The 18,628-nt window shown below is 46.9% G+C and overlaps 1 protein-coding gene across 5 annotated transcripts in view; it reads left to right on the plus strand.

Moving 5' to 3' along the window:
* The window catches only part of ASPDH (aspartate dehydrogenase domain containing), a 42,511-nt gene that overhangs the window by 3,379 nt on the left and 20,504 nt on the right, over nt 1-18,628 (plus strand). The window contains exons 1-5 of one of the 5 annotated variants that reach the window (XM_073608851.1): nt 3,692-3,765; nt 4,280-4,351; nt 4,645-4,789; nt 5,073-5,157; nt 10,360-10,509. In XM_073608851.1, coding sequence (XP_073464952.1) covers nt 4,306-4,351; nt 4,645-4,789; nt 5,073-5,157; nt 10,360-10,509 — 426 coding nt within the window. In that variant the 5' untranslated portion in view covers nt 3,692-3,765; nt 4,280-4,305. Of the gene's footprint in view, nt 1-3,691; nt 3,831-3,895; nt 4,129-4,279; nt 4,352-4,644; nt 4,790-5,072; nt 5,158-10,359; nt 10,510-18,628 lie in introns of those variants that run through there. The other 4 variants (XM_073608853.1, XM_073608852.1, XM_073608854.1 and 1 more) reach the window with 4 other exon arrangements.

Below are 18,628 nucleotides of genomic sequence, written 5' to 3' on the forward strand. Positions count from 1 at the left end.
CTCCATGGTCGCTATTTTCCAGGGGAAATATATCTGCTCCACTCCTGAAAAAAAGGATTGCTTCCATTGTTGGACATGGGATTTCTGGCCTTGGTAGGACTGCCACTATCTGCGCACAACACTTCCGAGGGGTTTATGAGAAGATTAGATGGCGATTTGTAGGATGGGGATGGATGGGAATGGATGGATGGGAATGGATGAATAGAATGATGGGAATGGATGAATAGAATGATTGATGGGAATGGATGGAGGGGAATGGGGATGGATGGGAATAAATGAAAGGAGATGGATTGGAAAGGATGGGTGGATGGGAATGGATGAATGGGGATGGGTGGATGGGAATTCTTTCCTATCCATCCATTCCCATCCATTCATCCATTCCCATCAATCATTCTATTCATCCATCCCCATTCCCATCCATCCATTAATTCCCATCAATCATTCTATTCATCCATCCTCATCCCCATCCATCCTCATTCCCATCCATTCATTCCCATCAATCATTCTATTCATCCATCCTCATCCCCATCCATCCTCATTCCCATCCATTCATTCCCATCCATTCATTCCCATCAATCATGGGAATGGATGAGTAGAATGATTGATGGGAATGGATGGATGGGAATAAATGGATGGGAATGAGGATGGATGAATAGAATAATTATTGGGAATGGATGGATGGAGATGGATGGGAATGGGGAATGGATGGGAATGGATGGATGGGAATGAATGAATGGCAATGGATGAATAGATTAATGGATGGATGGATGGGAATAAATGGACATAAATGGATGGATGGGAATGGGGATGGATGAATAGAATGATTGATGGGAATGGATGGATGGGGATGGATGTGGATGGATTGGAATGGGGATGGATGGGAATGGGGATGGATGGGAATGAATGGATGGGAATGGATGGCTGGGGATGGATGTGGATGGGGATAGATGGGAATGGGGATGGATGGGAATGGGGATGTATGAATAGAATGATTGATGGGAATGGATGGATGGGGATGGATGTGGATGGGGATGGATTGGAATGAATGGATGGGAATGGGGATGGATGAATAGAATGATTGATGGGAATGGATGGCTGAGGATGGATGTGGATGGGGATATATGGGAATGGGGATGGATGGGAATGGGGATGTATGAATAGAATGATTGATGGGAATGGAGGGATGGATGTGGATGGGGATAGATGGGAATGGGGATGGATGGAAATGGATAAATGGGAATGGGGATGGATGAATAGAATGACTGATGGGAATGGATGGATGTGGATGGATGTGGATGGGGATGGATGGGAATGGATGGATGGAAATGAATGAATGGGAATGGATGAATAGAATAATGGATGGATGGATGGGAATAAATGGATGTAAATGGATGGATGGGAATGGAGATTGATGGAAATGGATAAATGGGAATGGGGATGAATGAATAGAATGATTGATGGGAATGGATGGATGTGGATGGGGATGGATTGGAATGAATGGATGGGAATGGGGATGTATGAATAGAATGATTGATGGGAATGGATGGATGGGGATGGATGTGGATGGGGATGGATTGGAATGAATGGATGGGAATGGGGATGGATGAATAGAATGATTGATGGGAATGGATGGCTGAGGATGGATGTGGATGGGGATAGATGGGAATGGGGATGGATGGGAATGGGGATGTTTGAATAGAATGATTGATGGGAATGGAGGGATGGATGTGGATGGGGATAGATGGGAATGGGGATGGATGGAAATGGATAAATGGGAATGGGGATGAATGAATAGAATGACTGATGGGAATGGATGGATGTGGATGGATGTGGATGGGGATGGATGGGAATGGATGGATGGAAATGAATGAATGGGAATGGATGAATAGAATAATGGATGGATGGATGGGAATAAATGGATGTAAATGGATGGATGGGAATGGAGATTGATGGGAATGGGGATGAATGAATAGAATGATTGATGGGAATGGATGGATGGGGATGGATGTGGATGGGGATGGATGGGATTGGGGATGGATGGGAATGGATGGATGGAAATGAATGAATAGGAATGGATGAATAGAATAATGGATGGATGGATGGGAATAAATTGATATAAATGGATGGATGGGGATGGATGGAAATGGATGAATGGAAGGATTGATGGGAATGGATGGATGGGAACAGATGGATGGATGGAATGATTGATGGGAATGGATGGAAATGGATGGGAACAGATGGATGGATGGGAATGGATGAATGGGAATGGTATTGGATTTTGGGCTCCTTGAGGGCAGGGACCGATGTGAGTGTGCGATGTATGTGTGAAGCGCTGTGTAAATTGAAGGCGCTATATGGGTACATTAAAAATATATATATATAATGAGACACAATGTGCAGGGATGGGGACAATTGTAAACACTCACTCGGGTTGAACTGGATGGATTGGTGTCTTTGTTCAACCTTACTAACCATGTAACTATGGATGAATGGGAATAGATGGATGGGAATGGGGATGGATGAATAGAATGATTGATGGGAATGGATGGATTGGGAATGGATGGATGGTAATGGATGAATAGAATGATTGATGGGAATGGATGGATGGGAATAAATGGAGGTGAATGCATGGATGGAAATGGATGGATGGGAAAGGATGGATGGCTGGATGGGAATGGATAGATGGGAATGGATGAATAGAATGTTTGATGGGAATGGATGGATTGGGAATTAATGGATGGGAATGTGGATGAATGGGAATGGATGAATAGAATGATTGATATGGATGGATGGGAATAAATGGAGGTGGATGGATGGGAATGAGTGGATGGGAATGGATGGATTGGAAAGGATGGATGGCTGGATGGGAATGGGTGAATGGGAATGGATAGATGGGAATGGGGATGGATGAATAAAATGATTGATGGGAATGGATGGATTGGGAATGGATGGATGGGAATGTGGATGAATGGGAATGGATGAATAGAATGATTGATATGGATGGATGGGAATAAATGGATGGGAATGGATGGATGGAAATGGATGGATTGGAAAGGATGGATGGCTGGATGGGAATGGATAGATGGGAATGGGGATGGATGAATAGAATGATTGATGGGAATGGATGGATTGGGAATGGATGGATGGGAATGTGGATGAATGGGAATAGATGAATAGAATGATTGATGGGAATAGATGTATAGAATAATTGATGGGAATGGATGAATGGGAATGTGGATGAATGGGAATGGATGAATAGAATGATTGATATGGATGGATGGGAATAAATGGAGGTGGATGGATGGGAATGGATGAAAGGGGGTGGATGGGAATGGATGAATAGAATGATTGATGGGAATGGATGGATTGGAAAGGATGGATGGATGAATGGAATGGATGGATGGAATGGATGGATGGAATGATTGATGGGAATGGATGTGAATGAGTGGATTGATGGGAACGGATGGATGGAAATAAATGGATGGGAATGAATGGATGGGAACGGATAAATGGGAAAGGATGAATGGAAATGGATGAATCGAATGATTGATGGGGATGGATGGGAATAAATGGATGGGAATGGATGGATGTATGGGAATAAATGGTATTCGACTCAGGAGGTTACAAGGACATTCGTCTCTCTGAGTTACCAAATAGGATGTCACCAGTGGTGGAGTAATAATTAACTGTATAAAGGTAAACTTTCCCAGAGTTCATTGGAGGTACAAAGTCCGAGCGTGTGCACAGCGTTCCCGGGAGGAGGAGGTGAGCGACAGACCTCACATCTCTCCAATGATTGGAGATTTTATTTCTGAGAAAGGCAGGAAAACGTTAGTCCAGTATTATCATTTGGATAATTTCTCAGATCTTATTTTACTCCATGTTACAATCATGAAGACCTTTATCACTTAGATATTGTCCAGGGAAGCCATAATCTTGGGGGGATTGGCCCTGCTGTCATTGGGGGAAGGGCACACCTAACACCAGCCTATTAATGTTGCACACAGTCGGGCCCGGGGGACGTTATTTGACCAGTCTATAAGATTATGTACTAAACTCTGGGTTGTAAAGGTAGATTGGTTTGGATATCATACATTCGATTTAGGATTAGATTGGATTATATAGCAGGTAAGTGATTGTGTACTCTAAGATCACAAGGTTACTTTAAGATACAAAAACAGACATTGGAAAATACTAATTACTGAGAAAAAAAGCCCAAACTGTCAGATTTACACATCAGGTACGATCCACCCAACACACAGCATTTCTTTATTTCCAGTTATCAAACCCAAAAAACTCCGATCTATGGAGGCCAAGAGGAGGATCGGGATCGTTGGCTTTGGCCATGTCGGTAAGGTGATTTTCTGCACCGTTCTTAATATAGGATTGCCTGGCACCCACCGGCGTCCAGTCCAATCCGGTCTGTTCCCCATCTGTCCGGCGGATTGGATCGCATGACAGTAGGATGGGAAACGGATCACCTAATATATCCCTCCCACTTTCAGATGTCATTGTCACCAGATAACCAATATGTGTTGGGTCTCGGGGTTTCCTAGAATTGATCACACATGGTTGAGTTTTCTTCTGTCAGCCCAATGATGCAATGGATGACTTTGTAGTGACAGGTCCTCTTCTCACTGACAGGCCATTACCTGGCCCAGAAGATTCTGGAAGAAGGAGAGAGGTCTGGTCTGGAGCTGGCCTTCGTCTGGAACAGAACGATGAAGAAGATGGATGGGATGATCGACCCTCGACTACAACTCCACCAACTTTCCGAATTCCAGACCTGGTAACACATGCTGGGGGGTTATATCAATAAATAATACGATTGGAGGAAAATTAATCTATAGATCAATCAGCAGGACAGATGATTACAATGATGACAGTGGCTGATATCATCATATAATGTCATCACACGGGGGGGGGGGTCTCCTTTAATATTCATCCTTTGTGTAAAATCTGGAACCTTCCAAGAGATGAAAAGAATGATGGAATGTGATAATTCCATTTCCTGTTATTTCCTGTATAAAGCTTTGTGGAATCTCTTATCAATCAATAACTTCTGATTACAGGCAGGTGGATCTGATTGTGGAAGTGGCTCACCCCGATATAACCCGAGATTACGGAGAACATTTTCTATCTGCAGCCAATCTTATGGTAAGGAACGTTCCGTATATTGTCTGTGTCCCCTCCCCCTCCCCTCCATCCTCTCAATTCTCTCCACCCCTCTTCCCCTCTCTCCCTTCCTTACCATCCTCTCCCTTCCTCACCACCCTCCTCTCACCATCCTCCCATCCTCACCACCCTCTCCCTCCTCACCATCCTCTCCCTCCACACCCCCTCTCCCACCTCACCACCCTCTCCCTTCCAACCACCACCCTCCCTTCTCACCACCCTCTCCCTTCCACACCATCCTCCCCTTCCACCACCATCCCCTCCACACCCCTCACCACCCCCTCCCTTCCTCACCACCACCCCTCCCATCCTCACCAACCCCCTCCCTTCCTCACCACCCTCCCTTCCTCACCAACCCCCCTCCTCACCAACCACCCCCCATCAACCATCCCCTCCCTTCCTCACCACCCCTCCCTCCTCAACCACCCTCTCCCTTCCCACCACCCTCTCCCTTCCTCACCACCCTCCCTCCTCACCACTCCCTCCTCACCACCCCTCTCCCAACCTCACCACCTCTCCCTCCTCACCATCCTCTCCCTTCCTCACCACCCCCTCCCTTCCTCACCACCCCCTCCCTTCCTCACCATCCTCCCTCCCACCATCCCTCTCCCTTTACCATCCCCTCCCTTCCTCACCACCCTCTCCCTTCCTCACCACCCTCTCCCTTCCTCACCATCCTCTCCCTTCCTCACCATCCTCTCCCTTCCTCACCACCCTCTCCCTTCCTCACCATCCTCTCCCTTCTTCACCACCCTCTCCCTTCCTCACCATCCTCTCCCTTCCTCACCACCCCCTCCCTTCCTCACCACCCCCTCCCTTCCTCACCATCCTCTCCCTTCCTCACCAACCCCTCCCTTCCTCACCATCCTCTCCTTCTTTTTACCATCCTCTCCCTTCCTCACCACCCTCTCCCTTCCTCACCATCCTCTCCCTTCCTCACCACCCTCTCCCTTCCTCACCATCCTCTCCCTTCCTCACCACCCTCTCCCTTCCTCACCACCCTCTCCCTTCCTCACCATCCTCTCCCTTCCTCACCATCCTCTCCCTTCCTCACCACCCTCTCCCTTCCTCACCATCCTCTCCCTTCCTCACCATCCTCTCCCTTCCTCACCATCCTCTCCCTTCTTCACCACCCTCTCCCTTCCTCACCATCCTCTCCCTTCCTCACCATCCTCTCCCTTCCTCACCACCCCCTCCCTTCCTCACCACCCCCTCCCTTCCTCACCATCCTCTCCCTTCCTCACCATCCTCTCCCTTCCTCACCATCCCCTCCCTTCCTCACCATCCTCTCCCTTTTTACCATCCCCTCCCTTCCTCACCACCCCCTCCCTTCTTCATCATCCTCTCCCTTCTTCACCATCCTCTCCCTTCCTTACAACCCCTCCTTTCCTCACCATCCTCTCCCTTCTTCACACCCTCGTCTTTACTCACCATCCTCTCCCTTCCTCACCATCCTCTCCCTTCTTCACCACCCTCTCCCTTCCTCACCATCCTCTCCCTTCCTCACCACCTTCTTCACCACCCCCTCCTTTCCTCACCATCCTCTCCCTTCTTCACCACCCTCTTCTTTCCTCACCATCCTCTCCCTTCCTCACCATCCTCTCCCTTCTTCACCATCCTCTCCCTTCTTCACCATCCTCTCCCTTCCTCACCATCCTCACCCTTCCTCACCATCCTCTCCCTTCCTCGCCATCCTCTCCCTTCCTCACCACCCTCTCCCTTCCTCACCACCTTCTTCACCACCCTCTCCCTTCCTCACCATCCTCTCCTTTCCTCACCCCCCCCTTCCTCACCATCCTCTCCCTTCCTCACCACCCGCTCCCTTACTCACCACCTTCTTCACCACCCTTTCCCTTCCTCACCATCCTCTCCTTTCCTCACCACCCCCTCCCTTCTTCACCACCCTCTCCCTTCTTCACCACCTTCCTCACCACCCCCTCCCTTCCTCACCACCCCCTCCCTTCCTCACCATCCTCTCCCTTCCTCACCACCTTCTTCACCACCCCCTCCCTTGCTCACCATCCTCTCCTTTCCTCACCACCCCCTCCCTTCCTCACCATCCTCTCCCTTCCTCACCATCCTCTCCCTTCTTCACTGTAATGAAACGTCCTACACCTTCACTGTAATGAAACGTCCTACACCCCGCTTGAGTGCTTTTGTCATACACCACTTCCTTCCAGTCTGAACATAGATATCAGATATTTCAACCGCTGACAACCAAAAACAAGGCAATACTCATTTGGTTGCTCACCATTTACTGTTTAATAGAACACAGAATTCAGTCTTATATACACTGGAGAGTTAGGGTTAGTAAAGTAATATTACTTTAAGGGTCCCCAGGCATACACCTCACAAAGAGCACCATTCCCCAAAAATCCAGGGTCCATAATCAGTAGGCAAGAGGCTGGCTTTCAGTCCCCTCCAAAAGCCTCTGCCCCAGCTAGGTCTGTCATATTTCTCCCCCATCAAAGGTTGACTAACAAGGTCCCAGACCGCCACCTGGTCTGGACATGCGTTAGTTGGTCCGAGCAAACTCGCATAGTCAGTCCGCATGATCCCCATTCTTGGCTGCAAGGAATAGTTGTCATCAGTAGGTGTGGGCAGAGGTCATTGACTCTCTGGCTGCCAGCGCTTCAGCTAGGTAGTTTTTAACATTCTAGGGTTCAGTCTGCAGCTGGGCAGCGGGGCCGATTGCCCCAGCTTCCTGAAGCTGTGGAGGCACTTTAGGTGCTAGGTAGAGGCCAGCGGCGCTCTGCCCTGTTGCCAGTAAATCAACTGGGAGTAGAAGCTTCACTACATCTGCTTGGTGCTGGGGAGAGGGGCCAACTGCCCTTGCTCCCTGGAACACCACAGTTGTTGCCGGTGCTGGGTAGAGGTTGGTAACATTCTCCTTGGTTGCCAGCTCTTCTGCTGGTTTGGTGGCATCATGCTGTGGTGCCATCTGCTGCTGAGAAGGGGAGCCAGCTGCTCCATCTCCCTTAGCCTCATCTGGCTGCTGGGAAGTGACCGCCACCTTTTCATCCTGAGCCTCCAGAACTGCCACAGATGTGGGGCAGAGGTCTTGGACCCTCTGTCTGGAGACCAGCGCTTCAGCTGGGGAAGTTCCTTGTAACTCCACAGATGCGGCTGTTGGTGCTGGGCAGAGCTCAGTGAAGATGGGCCCTGATACCAGCTCTTCTGCTGGAGGCTCACCAGATTGTTCTTCCTCAGCAGAGAAGTCTATTAAATCTCCTGTCTCTGGAACTGGTATCTGGGGATAAAGGTTTACCATCTCCTGTCCGTTGAACCCAGAAGATGTTATCAGTGCTGGGCAGAGGTTAGCAAAGCTCTGCCCTGTTGTCAGCGCTTCAGCTTTGGAGACGGCAATCTCCGGATTTTCCACTGCTGATTCTCTGGCATGCTGCTGAACATGTTCTAGCAGTTTCCTGTATGCCCTTCCCAGATACTGTTCCTTCCTTAGCAAATAGTCAAGATCAGGTTTAAGCTCTGAGACCTCTGCAAGACCGAGCATAGCCTATCAATAATCTCGCAGGTCCTCAAGGATAGGTTCCCCTTCATCGCCAAACACCAAAACGATCTGCAAGGCTCTCCCACAGCAATCCAGGACCGCCAAAGTCATATCCCTCCGGAGAGCATTCCATTGTCTTCCTTAAATATTCCTGCTCTGCGTGCCATTGCAGAGCCCGATAATGATTGTCCAGCTCTATCTCCTGCTGGACCAGCCTGTACAACTCAGTCATCCCATTGCTCCTGGGGCCGCTCTCCCAGGAATGCCATCCATAACTCTTGTTGGTCACTAGCTCTTTGCTCTGGGGTTGGAAAGCACATGCCCTGTTTTATACCAGCGAGCTGGAGGGCTCCAATCCAGAGCTCCACCCGAATCTGCTGCCTGAGATCCAGGTATTCATCCGCAGACACAGTCCTGGTGTATGTTGACGATCTCCAGCAGCCTTGGGAACTCTCATACCAGATCCATATTTCCGCTGGGGTGACCAAAGTCTGCTATCCAGATGTAACGAAAACGTCCCACACTCCGCTTGAGTGCTTTCGTCATATACCGCTTCTTTCCAGTCTGAATATAGATATCGGATGTTCCAACTGCTGACAACCACAAACAAGGCAATACTTGTTTGGTTGCTCACCATGAACTGTTTATTAGAACACAGAATACAGTCTTATATACACTGGAGGAGGAGGTCCCCCCCCCTCCTGCTCATATTACTTTAACAATACACCTGTAACCAGAAACATAAATTAACATGAGCTAATTAACTAATCATTTCCAGACTAGGTGACTCCGAGATATGACCTTTCAGCCTTGTTGTCTCCTAGCTCCCTAACTACCATACACATTATCATAAATATCAACACAGAACTCCTTCACACAATAGCAGTGTTAATTAACACAAACAACAATGGGTGAAAGACTCTTAGAGCCCACACTAGATGTATTTACAATAAACACATTATAACAGACAACAGACAGGCGGATGGAGTTGATGACATCGGCATCTTCTATGAGTCCCAACATTACGAAGCAGTCACTATTTATAATATGGCATATACAGGGTTCCCAGAGTCTGTGTGTTTTGGGGGGACATGGACTTGAATCCAAAGTAACATTACTTCAAGGGTCCCCAGGCATACACCTCACAAAGAGTATTGTTCCCTTAAATTCCAGGGCCCATAATCAGTAGGCAAGAGGCTAGCATTCAATCCTTTCCAAAAGCCTCTGCCCTGGCTAGGTCTGTCACACTCACCATCCTCTCCCTTCTTCACCATCCTCCCCTTTCGCACAATCCTCTCCCTTCCTCACCATCCCCTCCCTTCCTCACCATCCCCTCCTTCCTCACCATCTTCTCCCTTCCTTACCATCCTCTCCCTTCCTCACCATCCCCTCCCTTCCTCACCATCCCCTCCCTTCCTCACAATCCCCTCCCTTCCTCACCATCCTCTCCCTTCCTCACCATCCCCTCACTTCCTCACTATCTTCTCCCTTCCTCACCATCCTCTCCCTTCCTCGCCATCCTCTCCCTTCCTCACCACCCCCTCCCGTCTTCATCATCCTCTCCCTTCCTCATGTTTGAGGACATGTGGAGGTCTATGAGTGCCCAAAGAATATATAGAGTGTACAGAAGACAATGCTGTCCACCATGGTATTATGGACTTCCTGTATCTGTCTAGATTGGATCCCCCACCATATTATCAGATCCCGACATTGAGCGCAGACTGAGGGAGACAGCGACCACCTCTGGACATACATTGTACGTTCCCAGTGGTGCATTATGGGGAGGAGAAGATATCCAGAGAATGGCAGACCGCGGGACCCTTAAAGTGAGAAATATTTTTTTTTTACTTTTACTTTTCAATATCAAAAAGAGAAAAAACATACAACATCATAAAATATTATATAATATTACATAGAACAAAGAAAGAAAAAAAAACTAAATTATTATTGCTACACCTTCCCTCTCCCTCCCACTCAACCTACTCCCACCCTCCCTCCCAAACACTACTCAGTTGTTAGTTGTGCGTATACTTCAGGAATTGTAAAACCAAAGAAGGAGGGAAAAGCCATCTCCCTAAACAAGAGAGGTTTAAAAGAGAGAAGCATCCAGGGTCACGTAAGGGAGGGAGAACCAAGACGAGGGGGTGGAAAGGAACATGAGAAAATCTCTCACCATCCCCTTATAAAGGACACCTCATCTCGTCCAGCCAGGGCCTCCACATTCTTTCAAACTCTCTGTAATTACCCTGCCTGATACATATCGCCCTCTCACTCCATACCATTGAATTAATGGTCTCAACCCAGTTCTCTACTGTGGGGGGGTCAGTGCCTGCCATTTCTGTGCTATTAGTTTTCTCGCCTGAAACAGGCATCTCAACACTACTTCAATGGCGCCGGTCGGGACTCTACCTTCCTCCAAACTTCCTAATAGGCAAGTCTTGACCTCCGGATCTAGTGTGGTCCCAAAAGTGTTATTTATCCTAGCTACTATCTCCGCCCAGTATCTAAATATCTTGCGACACTTCCACACCATATGGATCGGGTCTCCTGATGCCTTACATCTGGGGCACTCATCATTTTGTCTCCTGCCGAATTTAACCACTTCCCGCCTGGCCCATAGCAGATGACGGCCGGGCGCTGGTTCAGTTATCCTGACTGGGCGTCATATGAAACCAAGTCTCCTCGTTCTAAGATCCTATCCCATTGTCCCGTTGTTATTTCCCCACGTCTCTCTCCAACCCCACTCAACTCCTAGAGGGTCCTATTCCAGTTATTATTTTAGCCCCGAATCTAGCATACAGCTCAGAGATTAGTCCCTTAGCTGCGGCTAGTTTAATTATTTTTAAAAGTGTGGAGATCTGGGTCCATTCAATGGTTTGTGACCCAAACTGTGTTTGAATGGCGTGTCTGATCTGCAGGTATTTATAAAATGTTTTATTTGGTATATGAAATTCCCGTCTTAGGTCCGCAAATGTCTTCATGAGATTACCCTCATATAATTGAGTCAGTTAATACCCAGCCTCTCCCATTCCCTAGGTCTCTCTATACTCCTTACTTCCACCAAATTTTGTTGTTCCATAAGGGGGTGTATTCTATTACCCCATTATATCCCATTAATGCCTTCATTACCTGTCATACTTTGCTGACTAATTTTATCGTTGGGCAACTATGAATAAATGAGTCCACCTCTAATGCCCCGTACACACGGTCGGACTTTGTTCGGACATTCCGACAACAAAATCCTAGGATTTTTTCCGACGGATGTTGGCTCAAACTTGTCTTGCATACACACGGTCACACAAAGTTGTCGGAAAATCCGATCGTTCTGAACGCGGTGACGTAAAACATGTACGTTGGGACTATAAACGGGGCAGTGGCCAATAGCTTTCATCTCTTTATTTATTCTGAGCATGCCTGGCACTTTGTCCGTCGGATTTGTGTACACACGATCGGAATTTCCGACAACGGATTTTGTTGTCGGAAAATTTTATCTCCTGCTCTCCAACTTTGTGTGTCAGAAAATCCGATGGAAAATGTCCGATGGAGCCCACACACGGTCGGAATTTCCGACAACACGCCCCGATCGGACATTTTCCATCGGAAAATCCGACCGTGTGTACGGAGCATAACACCTCCACTAGTATACTATATGGGGTTCCCATTATCATCATTCTGTTGCAAGGGTTCCCCCCTCCCAGGACTCCACAACTCATTAGATGTTGCAATTGGGATGCCAAAAAATATGATCTCGGGTGTGGGACCACCATACCCCATTCTTAAATCAGTAATTGCAAGGTTTGTAAAATGATCCCAGATTTACCCTTCCTCCAAATTAATTCCCTAAAAAGGGATTCTATTCTCTTGAACCACTTCTGACCTATCCAAATGGGGGAGTTATGGAACAAGTACAGTATCTGTGGTAGCCATATCATCTTTATTAAATTACAACGCCCTGCTATGCATAGAGGGATTCGGCTCCAAATATCTCCCTTTTGCTTTAATTTAAGTAACAACGGGACTAAGTTATCATTGATATACTGGATTATGTCACTCGTAAACCAGACACTGAGATATTTCAGCTTGGTAACCACCTTCAAGTGGGGAGCTCCAGGCGGTGTCTAGTTATCCAGTGGGTCAACCGGTAGCAGAGCCGACTTCTCCCAATTGACAACCAGACCAGAGAATCGCCCGAACTCACCAACCAATTGTATCACGGTGTCTAGAGAGGTTTCAACATCTCCAAGAAAAATCAGGACTTCATCCGCGTACAGTGCTTTCTTGTCCTCCTCCATTTTCCCCCGGAACCCGTGTATATCTAACCGTGATCTAGTCATAATTGCTAATGGTTCCATTGCAAGAGCGAACAATAGAGGGGACAAAGGACAGCCCTGTCTCATCCCTCTCTCCAACTGAAATAATTCTGAATATTCATTGTTAATTTTTATTTTAGTTTTTGGTTCGCTGTATTTTCACCCACCTAATAAAGGAGGGGCCAAACCCAAATCTCTCTAGTACCTTCCATAAATAGTTCCATTCTAGGCTATCGAAGGCCTTGGCAGCATCCAAGGCCAAAATGGCCCTAGAACCTGCGTTGTCAGTTGGAATCTGCATGTTTAAAAAGACTCTTCTAATGTTGGTACTCGTCGATCTGTCGGGAATGAAGCCCGACTGGTCAAGGTGTATCAACTTTTGAATACATCTATTTAAACGGGTTGCTAGCACTTTGGCCAAGACTTTTACATCAGTGCATAATAGTGAGATAAGATGAGACATCAAATTGATCTTTCCCCTCCTTATGTATTACAATGATGGCGGCTTCCGACATTGAGATGGAGAGTCTCCCATTGGTTAATGCCCATCCCAATGTTTTCAACAATTCTGGGAGTAATACCTTCCCGTATCGTTTGTTTATTTCTACTGGGAGCCTGTCCGGGCCTGGTGATTTTTGGCTGGAAATCCCAGCCACTGCTCGCTTTAACTCCTCTAGGGTCACCGGTGCCTCTATGTCCATTCTATCCGCTCTGACAAGGTCAGAATTGGTATTCATTGAAGGAAACCATCCATTCTTTCACTCTCATATCCTCTATTGGATTTATACAAATGTGTGTAGTATTCACTGAATGTATGCATTATCTCTATCGCATCGGTGGATATCTCCCCATTTGATGTCCTAATTGCTGAAACAGAAGAGGGGGGAGTATTAGATTTAATCAAGAGGGACAGCATACGGCCCACTCTCTCCCCTTCTCCAAAATGGCTCTGCCTCTGAAATATACGTCTGTTCTCCATCCTCCTTGTAGTGGCCATTTTATAGACTTGTTGCTTATCTAGCCATTCTCTTTGCCTATCTGGAGTTGGGTCTTCAACATTTCGCCTCTCTGCCCGCATCATCTCGTCCCTAATGTCTCTTTCCCACTCTCTAGATTTCCCCTTTGTTCTTGCCACTTGTTGGATCAAGAGACCTCTAAGATAGGCCTTCAGGGCGTCCCAGACCACTCCGGCTGATGCCGTACCTGCATTGATCTGCACAAATTCGTTCAATCTAGTCACCATATCTCCACGGTTGCCAAACAATTCCAGCCAATAGGGACTAATCCTCCATTCTCTAGAATGGGCTTTATCCCCTGTATTTTTTTGTCAACACCAGCGGGGAGTGGTCCGAGACTCCTCTTGGACCATATTCTATACTGCTTACCGATGACTCCCTATTACCTAGAGCCATATCTATTCTTGAAGAACATGAGTATTGTCTTTTTTGCGGGTGGCATATTCGCCATATGTCATACAGCTCCAACTCCCCCAGGAATCAAGATAGCTGACCCTCTCCTACCATACTGGGCCTATTTCCTGGTGGGAATCTGTCTAAACTCTTGTCTAAAACTTCATCAAAGTGAGAAATATTTAAACTCCAAATGTTCGATGTATTTCAAGGTTTGGAGGTCCTGAACCTCCTGGAGGCCTATAAGTGGGCATGGTCCCATTTCCACCAAACTAGCTTATCTGTAAAATGTTGCCTGTAGGTGGAATGGAGAATGGTGGTGGTTTTGGGTGGTTTTAGGCATTTTTATGGACTTATTTATAAAGCAGTAAGAATATTTGGTAAATGTCGGCTTTGTGTTCTTCATGTTTTTTCAGTTTTTATTTCTGTATTTTGCTATTTTTGGAGTTTTTTTGGCCCCTTCACACCCTGGTGCAGTAACATGCTTTTGTGTGTCATTTACTTTAATGCATGTTCTCGGCGCCCTCGTGTCGCAGCACATTGCGTCCAAAGTGCAAGTGCTGCCACAGTCCTGCATGTGCACATAATGGTGGATTGTGGTACGTTGGGCAGCCAAAGAATGGAGCTGCCTATTGCAACCATCACCAAGCAGCAAAGGGCGGATCTGAGTGCTCATCCTACAATAATGGCAGCTTGGACAGTACAATAAGACTATTGGCATTCAGGTAACCACACCCAACAGGGGAAGGGCTAGAACCCCAGTCAGGGTTTACTGCTCTCCAGGCCCGTTAGAGAGACGTCTCAGCACTTCCCGTCCTTAGGACAACCAGACAGGAAGAGAAGAAGCCTGACAGGGGTGCCAGTCCTTCCCCCTTCCATCCAATAGGAAGACAAAATCCCAGCTAGAGGAAAATCGAGACCTAAGGTTAAAAGCACAGAAAAGTCACAAATCTTTTTTTTTTGTTATACATTTTCAAATTATTTTTGGTTTTGTTTTCTCCATCATTATGTGGTCTGAATTGCCAATCAAGTTCTCACGTGGTCTCAATCACAGATCACAATCTTGTGTGGTCTCAATCACCAATCAAAATCTCACGTGGTCTCAATCACTAATCACGATCTCACCTGGTCTCTCAATCACCAATCACTATCCCACATGGTCTCAATCACTAATCACGATCTCACCTGGTCTCTCAATCACCAATCACTATCCCACATGGACTCAATCACCGATCACAATCTCACGTGGTCTCAATCACCGATCACAATCTCACATGGTCTCAATCACTGATCACGGTCTCACGTGGTTTCAATCACCAATCACGATCCCACATGGTCTCAATTACCGATCACAATCTCATGCGGTCTCAATCACTGATCACGGTCTCACGTGGTTTCAATCACCAATCACGATCCCACATGGTCTCAATCACCGATCACAATCTCACGTGGTCTCAATCACTGATCACGGTCTCACGTGGTTTCAATCACGATCCCACATGGTCTCAATCACCGATCACAATCTCATGCGGTCTCAATCACTGATCACGGTCTCACCAGGTTTCAATCACCAATCACGATCCCACATGGTCTCAATCACCGATCACAATCTGACGTGGTCTCAATCACCGTTCACAATCTGACGTGGTCTCAATCACCGATCACAATCTCACGTGGTCTCAATCACTGATCACGGTCTCACGTGGTTTCAATCACGATCCCACATGGTCTCAATCACCGATCACAATCTCACGTGGTCTCAATCACCGATCACAATCTCACGTGGTCTCAATCACCGATCACAATCTCACGTGGTCTCAATCACTGATCACGGTCTCACGTGGTTTCAGTCACGATCCCACATGGTCTCAATCACCGATCACAATCTCATGCGGTCTCAATCACTGATCACGGTCTCACCAGGTTTCAATCACCAATCACGATCCCACATGGTCTCAATCACCGATCACAATCTGACGTGGTCTCAATCACCGATCACAATCTGACGTGGTCTCAATCACCGATCACAATCTGACGTGGTCTCAATCACCGATCACGATCCCACATGGTCTAAATTTCCGATCACATCAAACCATTTGTTGTCTTTTTTTGGTGATTTGAATTTTTTAGACGATAAGAAAGAAATCCGGCCCTAACACACCGGACACGTTCTCGTGGTCTCTTTACATTTTATTATGTTCCTTTTTTTCTGCACTCCTCTTGTTTCAATAAATCCCTAAAAAATACATGCGGGGGAAGGGGAAGAGAATACATTTATGAATTGTAACAGAAATAGTGGCTTCACCCACTGAGCTCACCTATTGGTCACATAGCTCACCGATTGGTCACAGAGCTCACTGGTCACATAGCTCACCGATTGGTCACAGAGCTCACTGGTCACATAGCTCACCGATTGGTCACAGAGCTCACTGGTCACATAGCTCACCGATTGGTCACAGAGCTCACTGGTCACAGAGTTCACCGATTGGTCACAGAGCTCACTTATTGATCACAGGGCTCCCTGATTGGTCACAGAGGTCATTGATTGATCACAGAGCTCACTGATTGGTCACAGAGCTCCAGGGGCAGATCCAGAGCCTAGTCTCGGGAGGGGCACTGCCAGAAAATACTTTTGTTTGGGGTAAATTTAATGGGGAAATGGCTGGTGTTAGCGCTTCAATCATCCCGGCACCATGATTACTATTATTACATTGTTATAAAAAAGAAATAGTTCAACTCACCATAATGCAGAATCAGTGGGACCCCTGAGCGTGTCACTTGCCACCGTCACCTGCCACACGTTGCGGATTGCCACTTACATAGTTACATAGTAGGTTTCTTGAAGCTATCAATGCTCCCCGCTGAGACCACCCCCTGTGGAAGGGAATTCCACATCCTTGCCACTCTTACAGTAAAGAACCCTCTACGTAGTTTAAGGTTAAACCTCTTTTCTTCTAATTGTAATAAGTGGCCACGAGTCTTATTAAACTCTCTTCTGTGAAAAAGTTTTATCCCTATTGTGTGGTCACCAGTCCGGTATTTGTATATTGTGGGGTCACCAGTCCGGTATTTATATATTGTGGGGTCACCAGTCCGGTATTTATATATTGTGGGGTCACCAGTCCAGTATTTATATATTGTGGGGTCACCAGTCCGGTATTTATATATTGTGGGGTCACCAGTCCGGTATTTATATATTGTGGGGTCACCAGTCCGGTATTTGTATATTGTGGGGTCACCAGTCCGGTATTTATATATTGTGGGGTCACCAGTCCGGTATTTGTATATTGTGGGGTCACCAGTCCGGTATTTATACATTGTGGGGTCACCAGTCCGGTATTTGTATATTGTGGAGTCACCAGTCTGGTATTTATATATTGTGGGGTCACCAGTCCGGTATTTATATATTGTGGGGTCACCAGTCCGGTATTTGTATATTGTGGGGTCACCAGTCCGGTATTTGTATATTGTGGGGTCACCAGTCTGGTATTTATATATTGTGGGGTCACCAGTCTGGTATTTATATATTGTGGGGTCACCAGTCCGGTATTTGTAAATTGTGGGGTCACCAGTCCGGTATTTGTATATTGTGGGGTCACCAGTCTGGTATTTCTATATTGTGGGGTCACCAGTCCGGTATTTGTATATTGTGGGGTCACCAGTCCAGTATTTATATATTGTGGGGTCACGAGTCCGGTATTTATATATTGTGGGGTCACCAGTCCGGTATTTATATAATGAAATCATATCCCCTCTCAAGCGTCTCTTCTCCAGAGAGAATAAGTTCAGAGCTCACAACCTTTCCTCATAACTAAGATCCTCCAGACCCTTTATTAGCTTTGTTGCCCTTCTTTGTACTCGCTCCATTTCCAGTACATCCTTCCTGAGGACTGGTGCCCAGAACTGGACAGCATACTCCAGGTGCGGCCGGACCAGAGTCTTGTAGAGCGGGAGAATTATCGTTTTATCTCTGGAGTTGATCCCTTTTTAATGCCAATATTCTGTTTGCTTTATTAGCAGCAGCTTGGCATTGCATGTCATTGCTGAGCCTATCATCTACTAGGACCCCCAGGTCCTTTTCCATCCTAGATCCCCCAGAGGTTCTCCCCCCAGTCTATAGATTGCATTCAGATTTTTACCACCCAAATGCATTATTTTACATTTTTCTACATTGAACCTCATTTGCCATGTAGTTGCCCCTCCCCCATTCATTTGTTCAGGTCTTT

This window comes from Aquarana catesbeiana, linkage group LG13 (genome assembly GCF_042186555.1).
Source record: "Aquarana catesbeiana isolate 2022-GZ linkage group LG13, ASM4218655v1, whole genome shotgun sequence".
In the NCBI taxonomy this organism is placed as follows: Eukaryota; Metazoa; Chordata; class Amphibia; order Anura; family Ranidae; genus Aquarana; species Aquarana catesbeiana.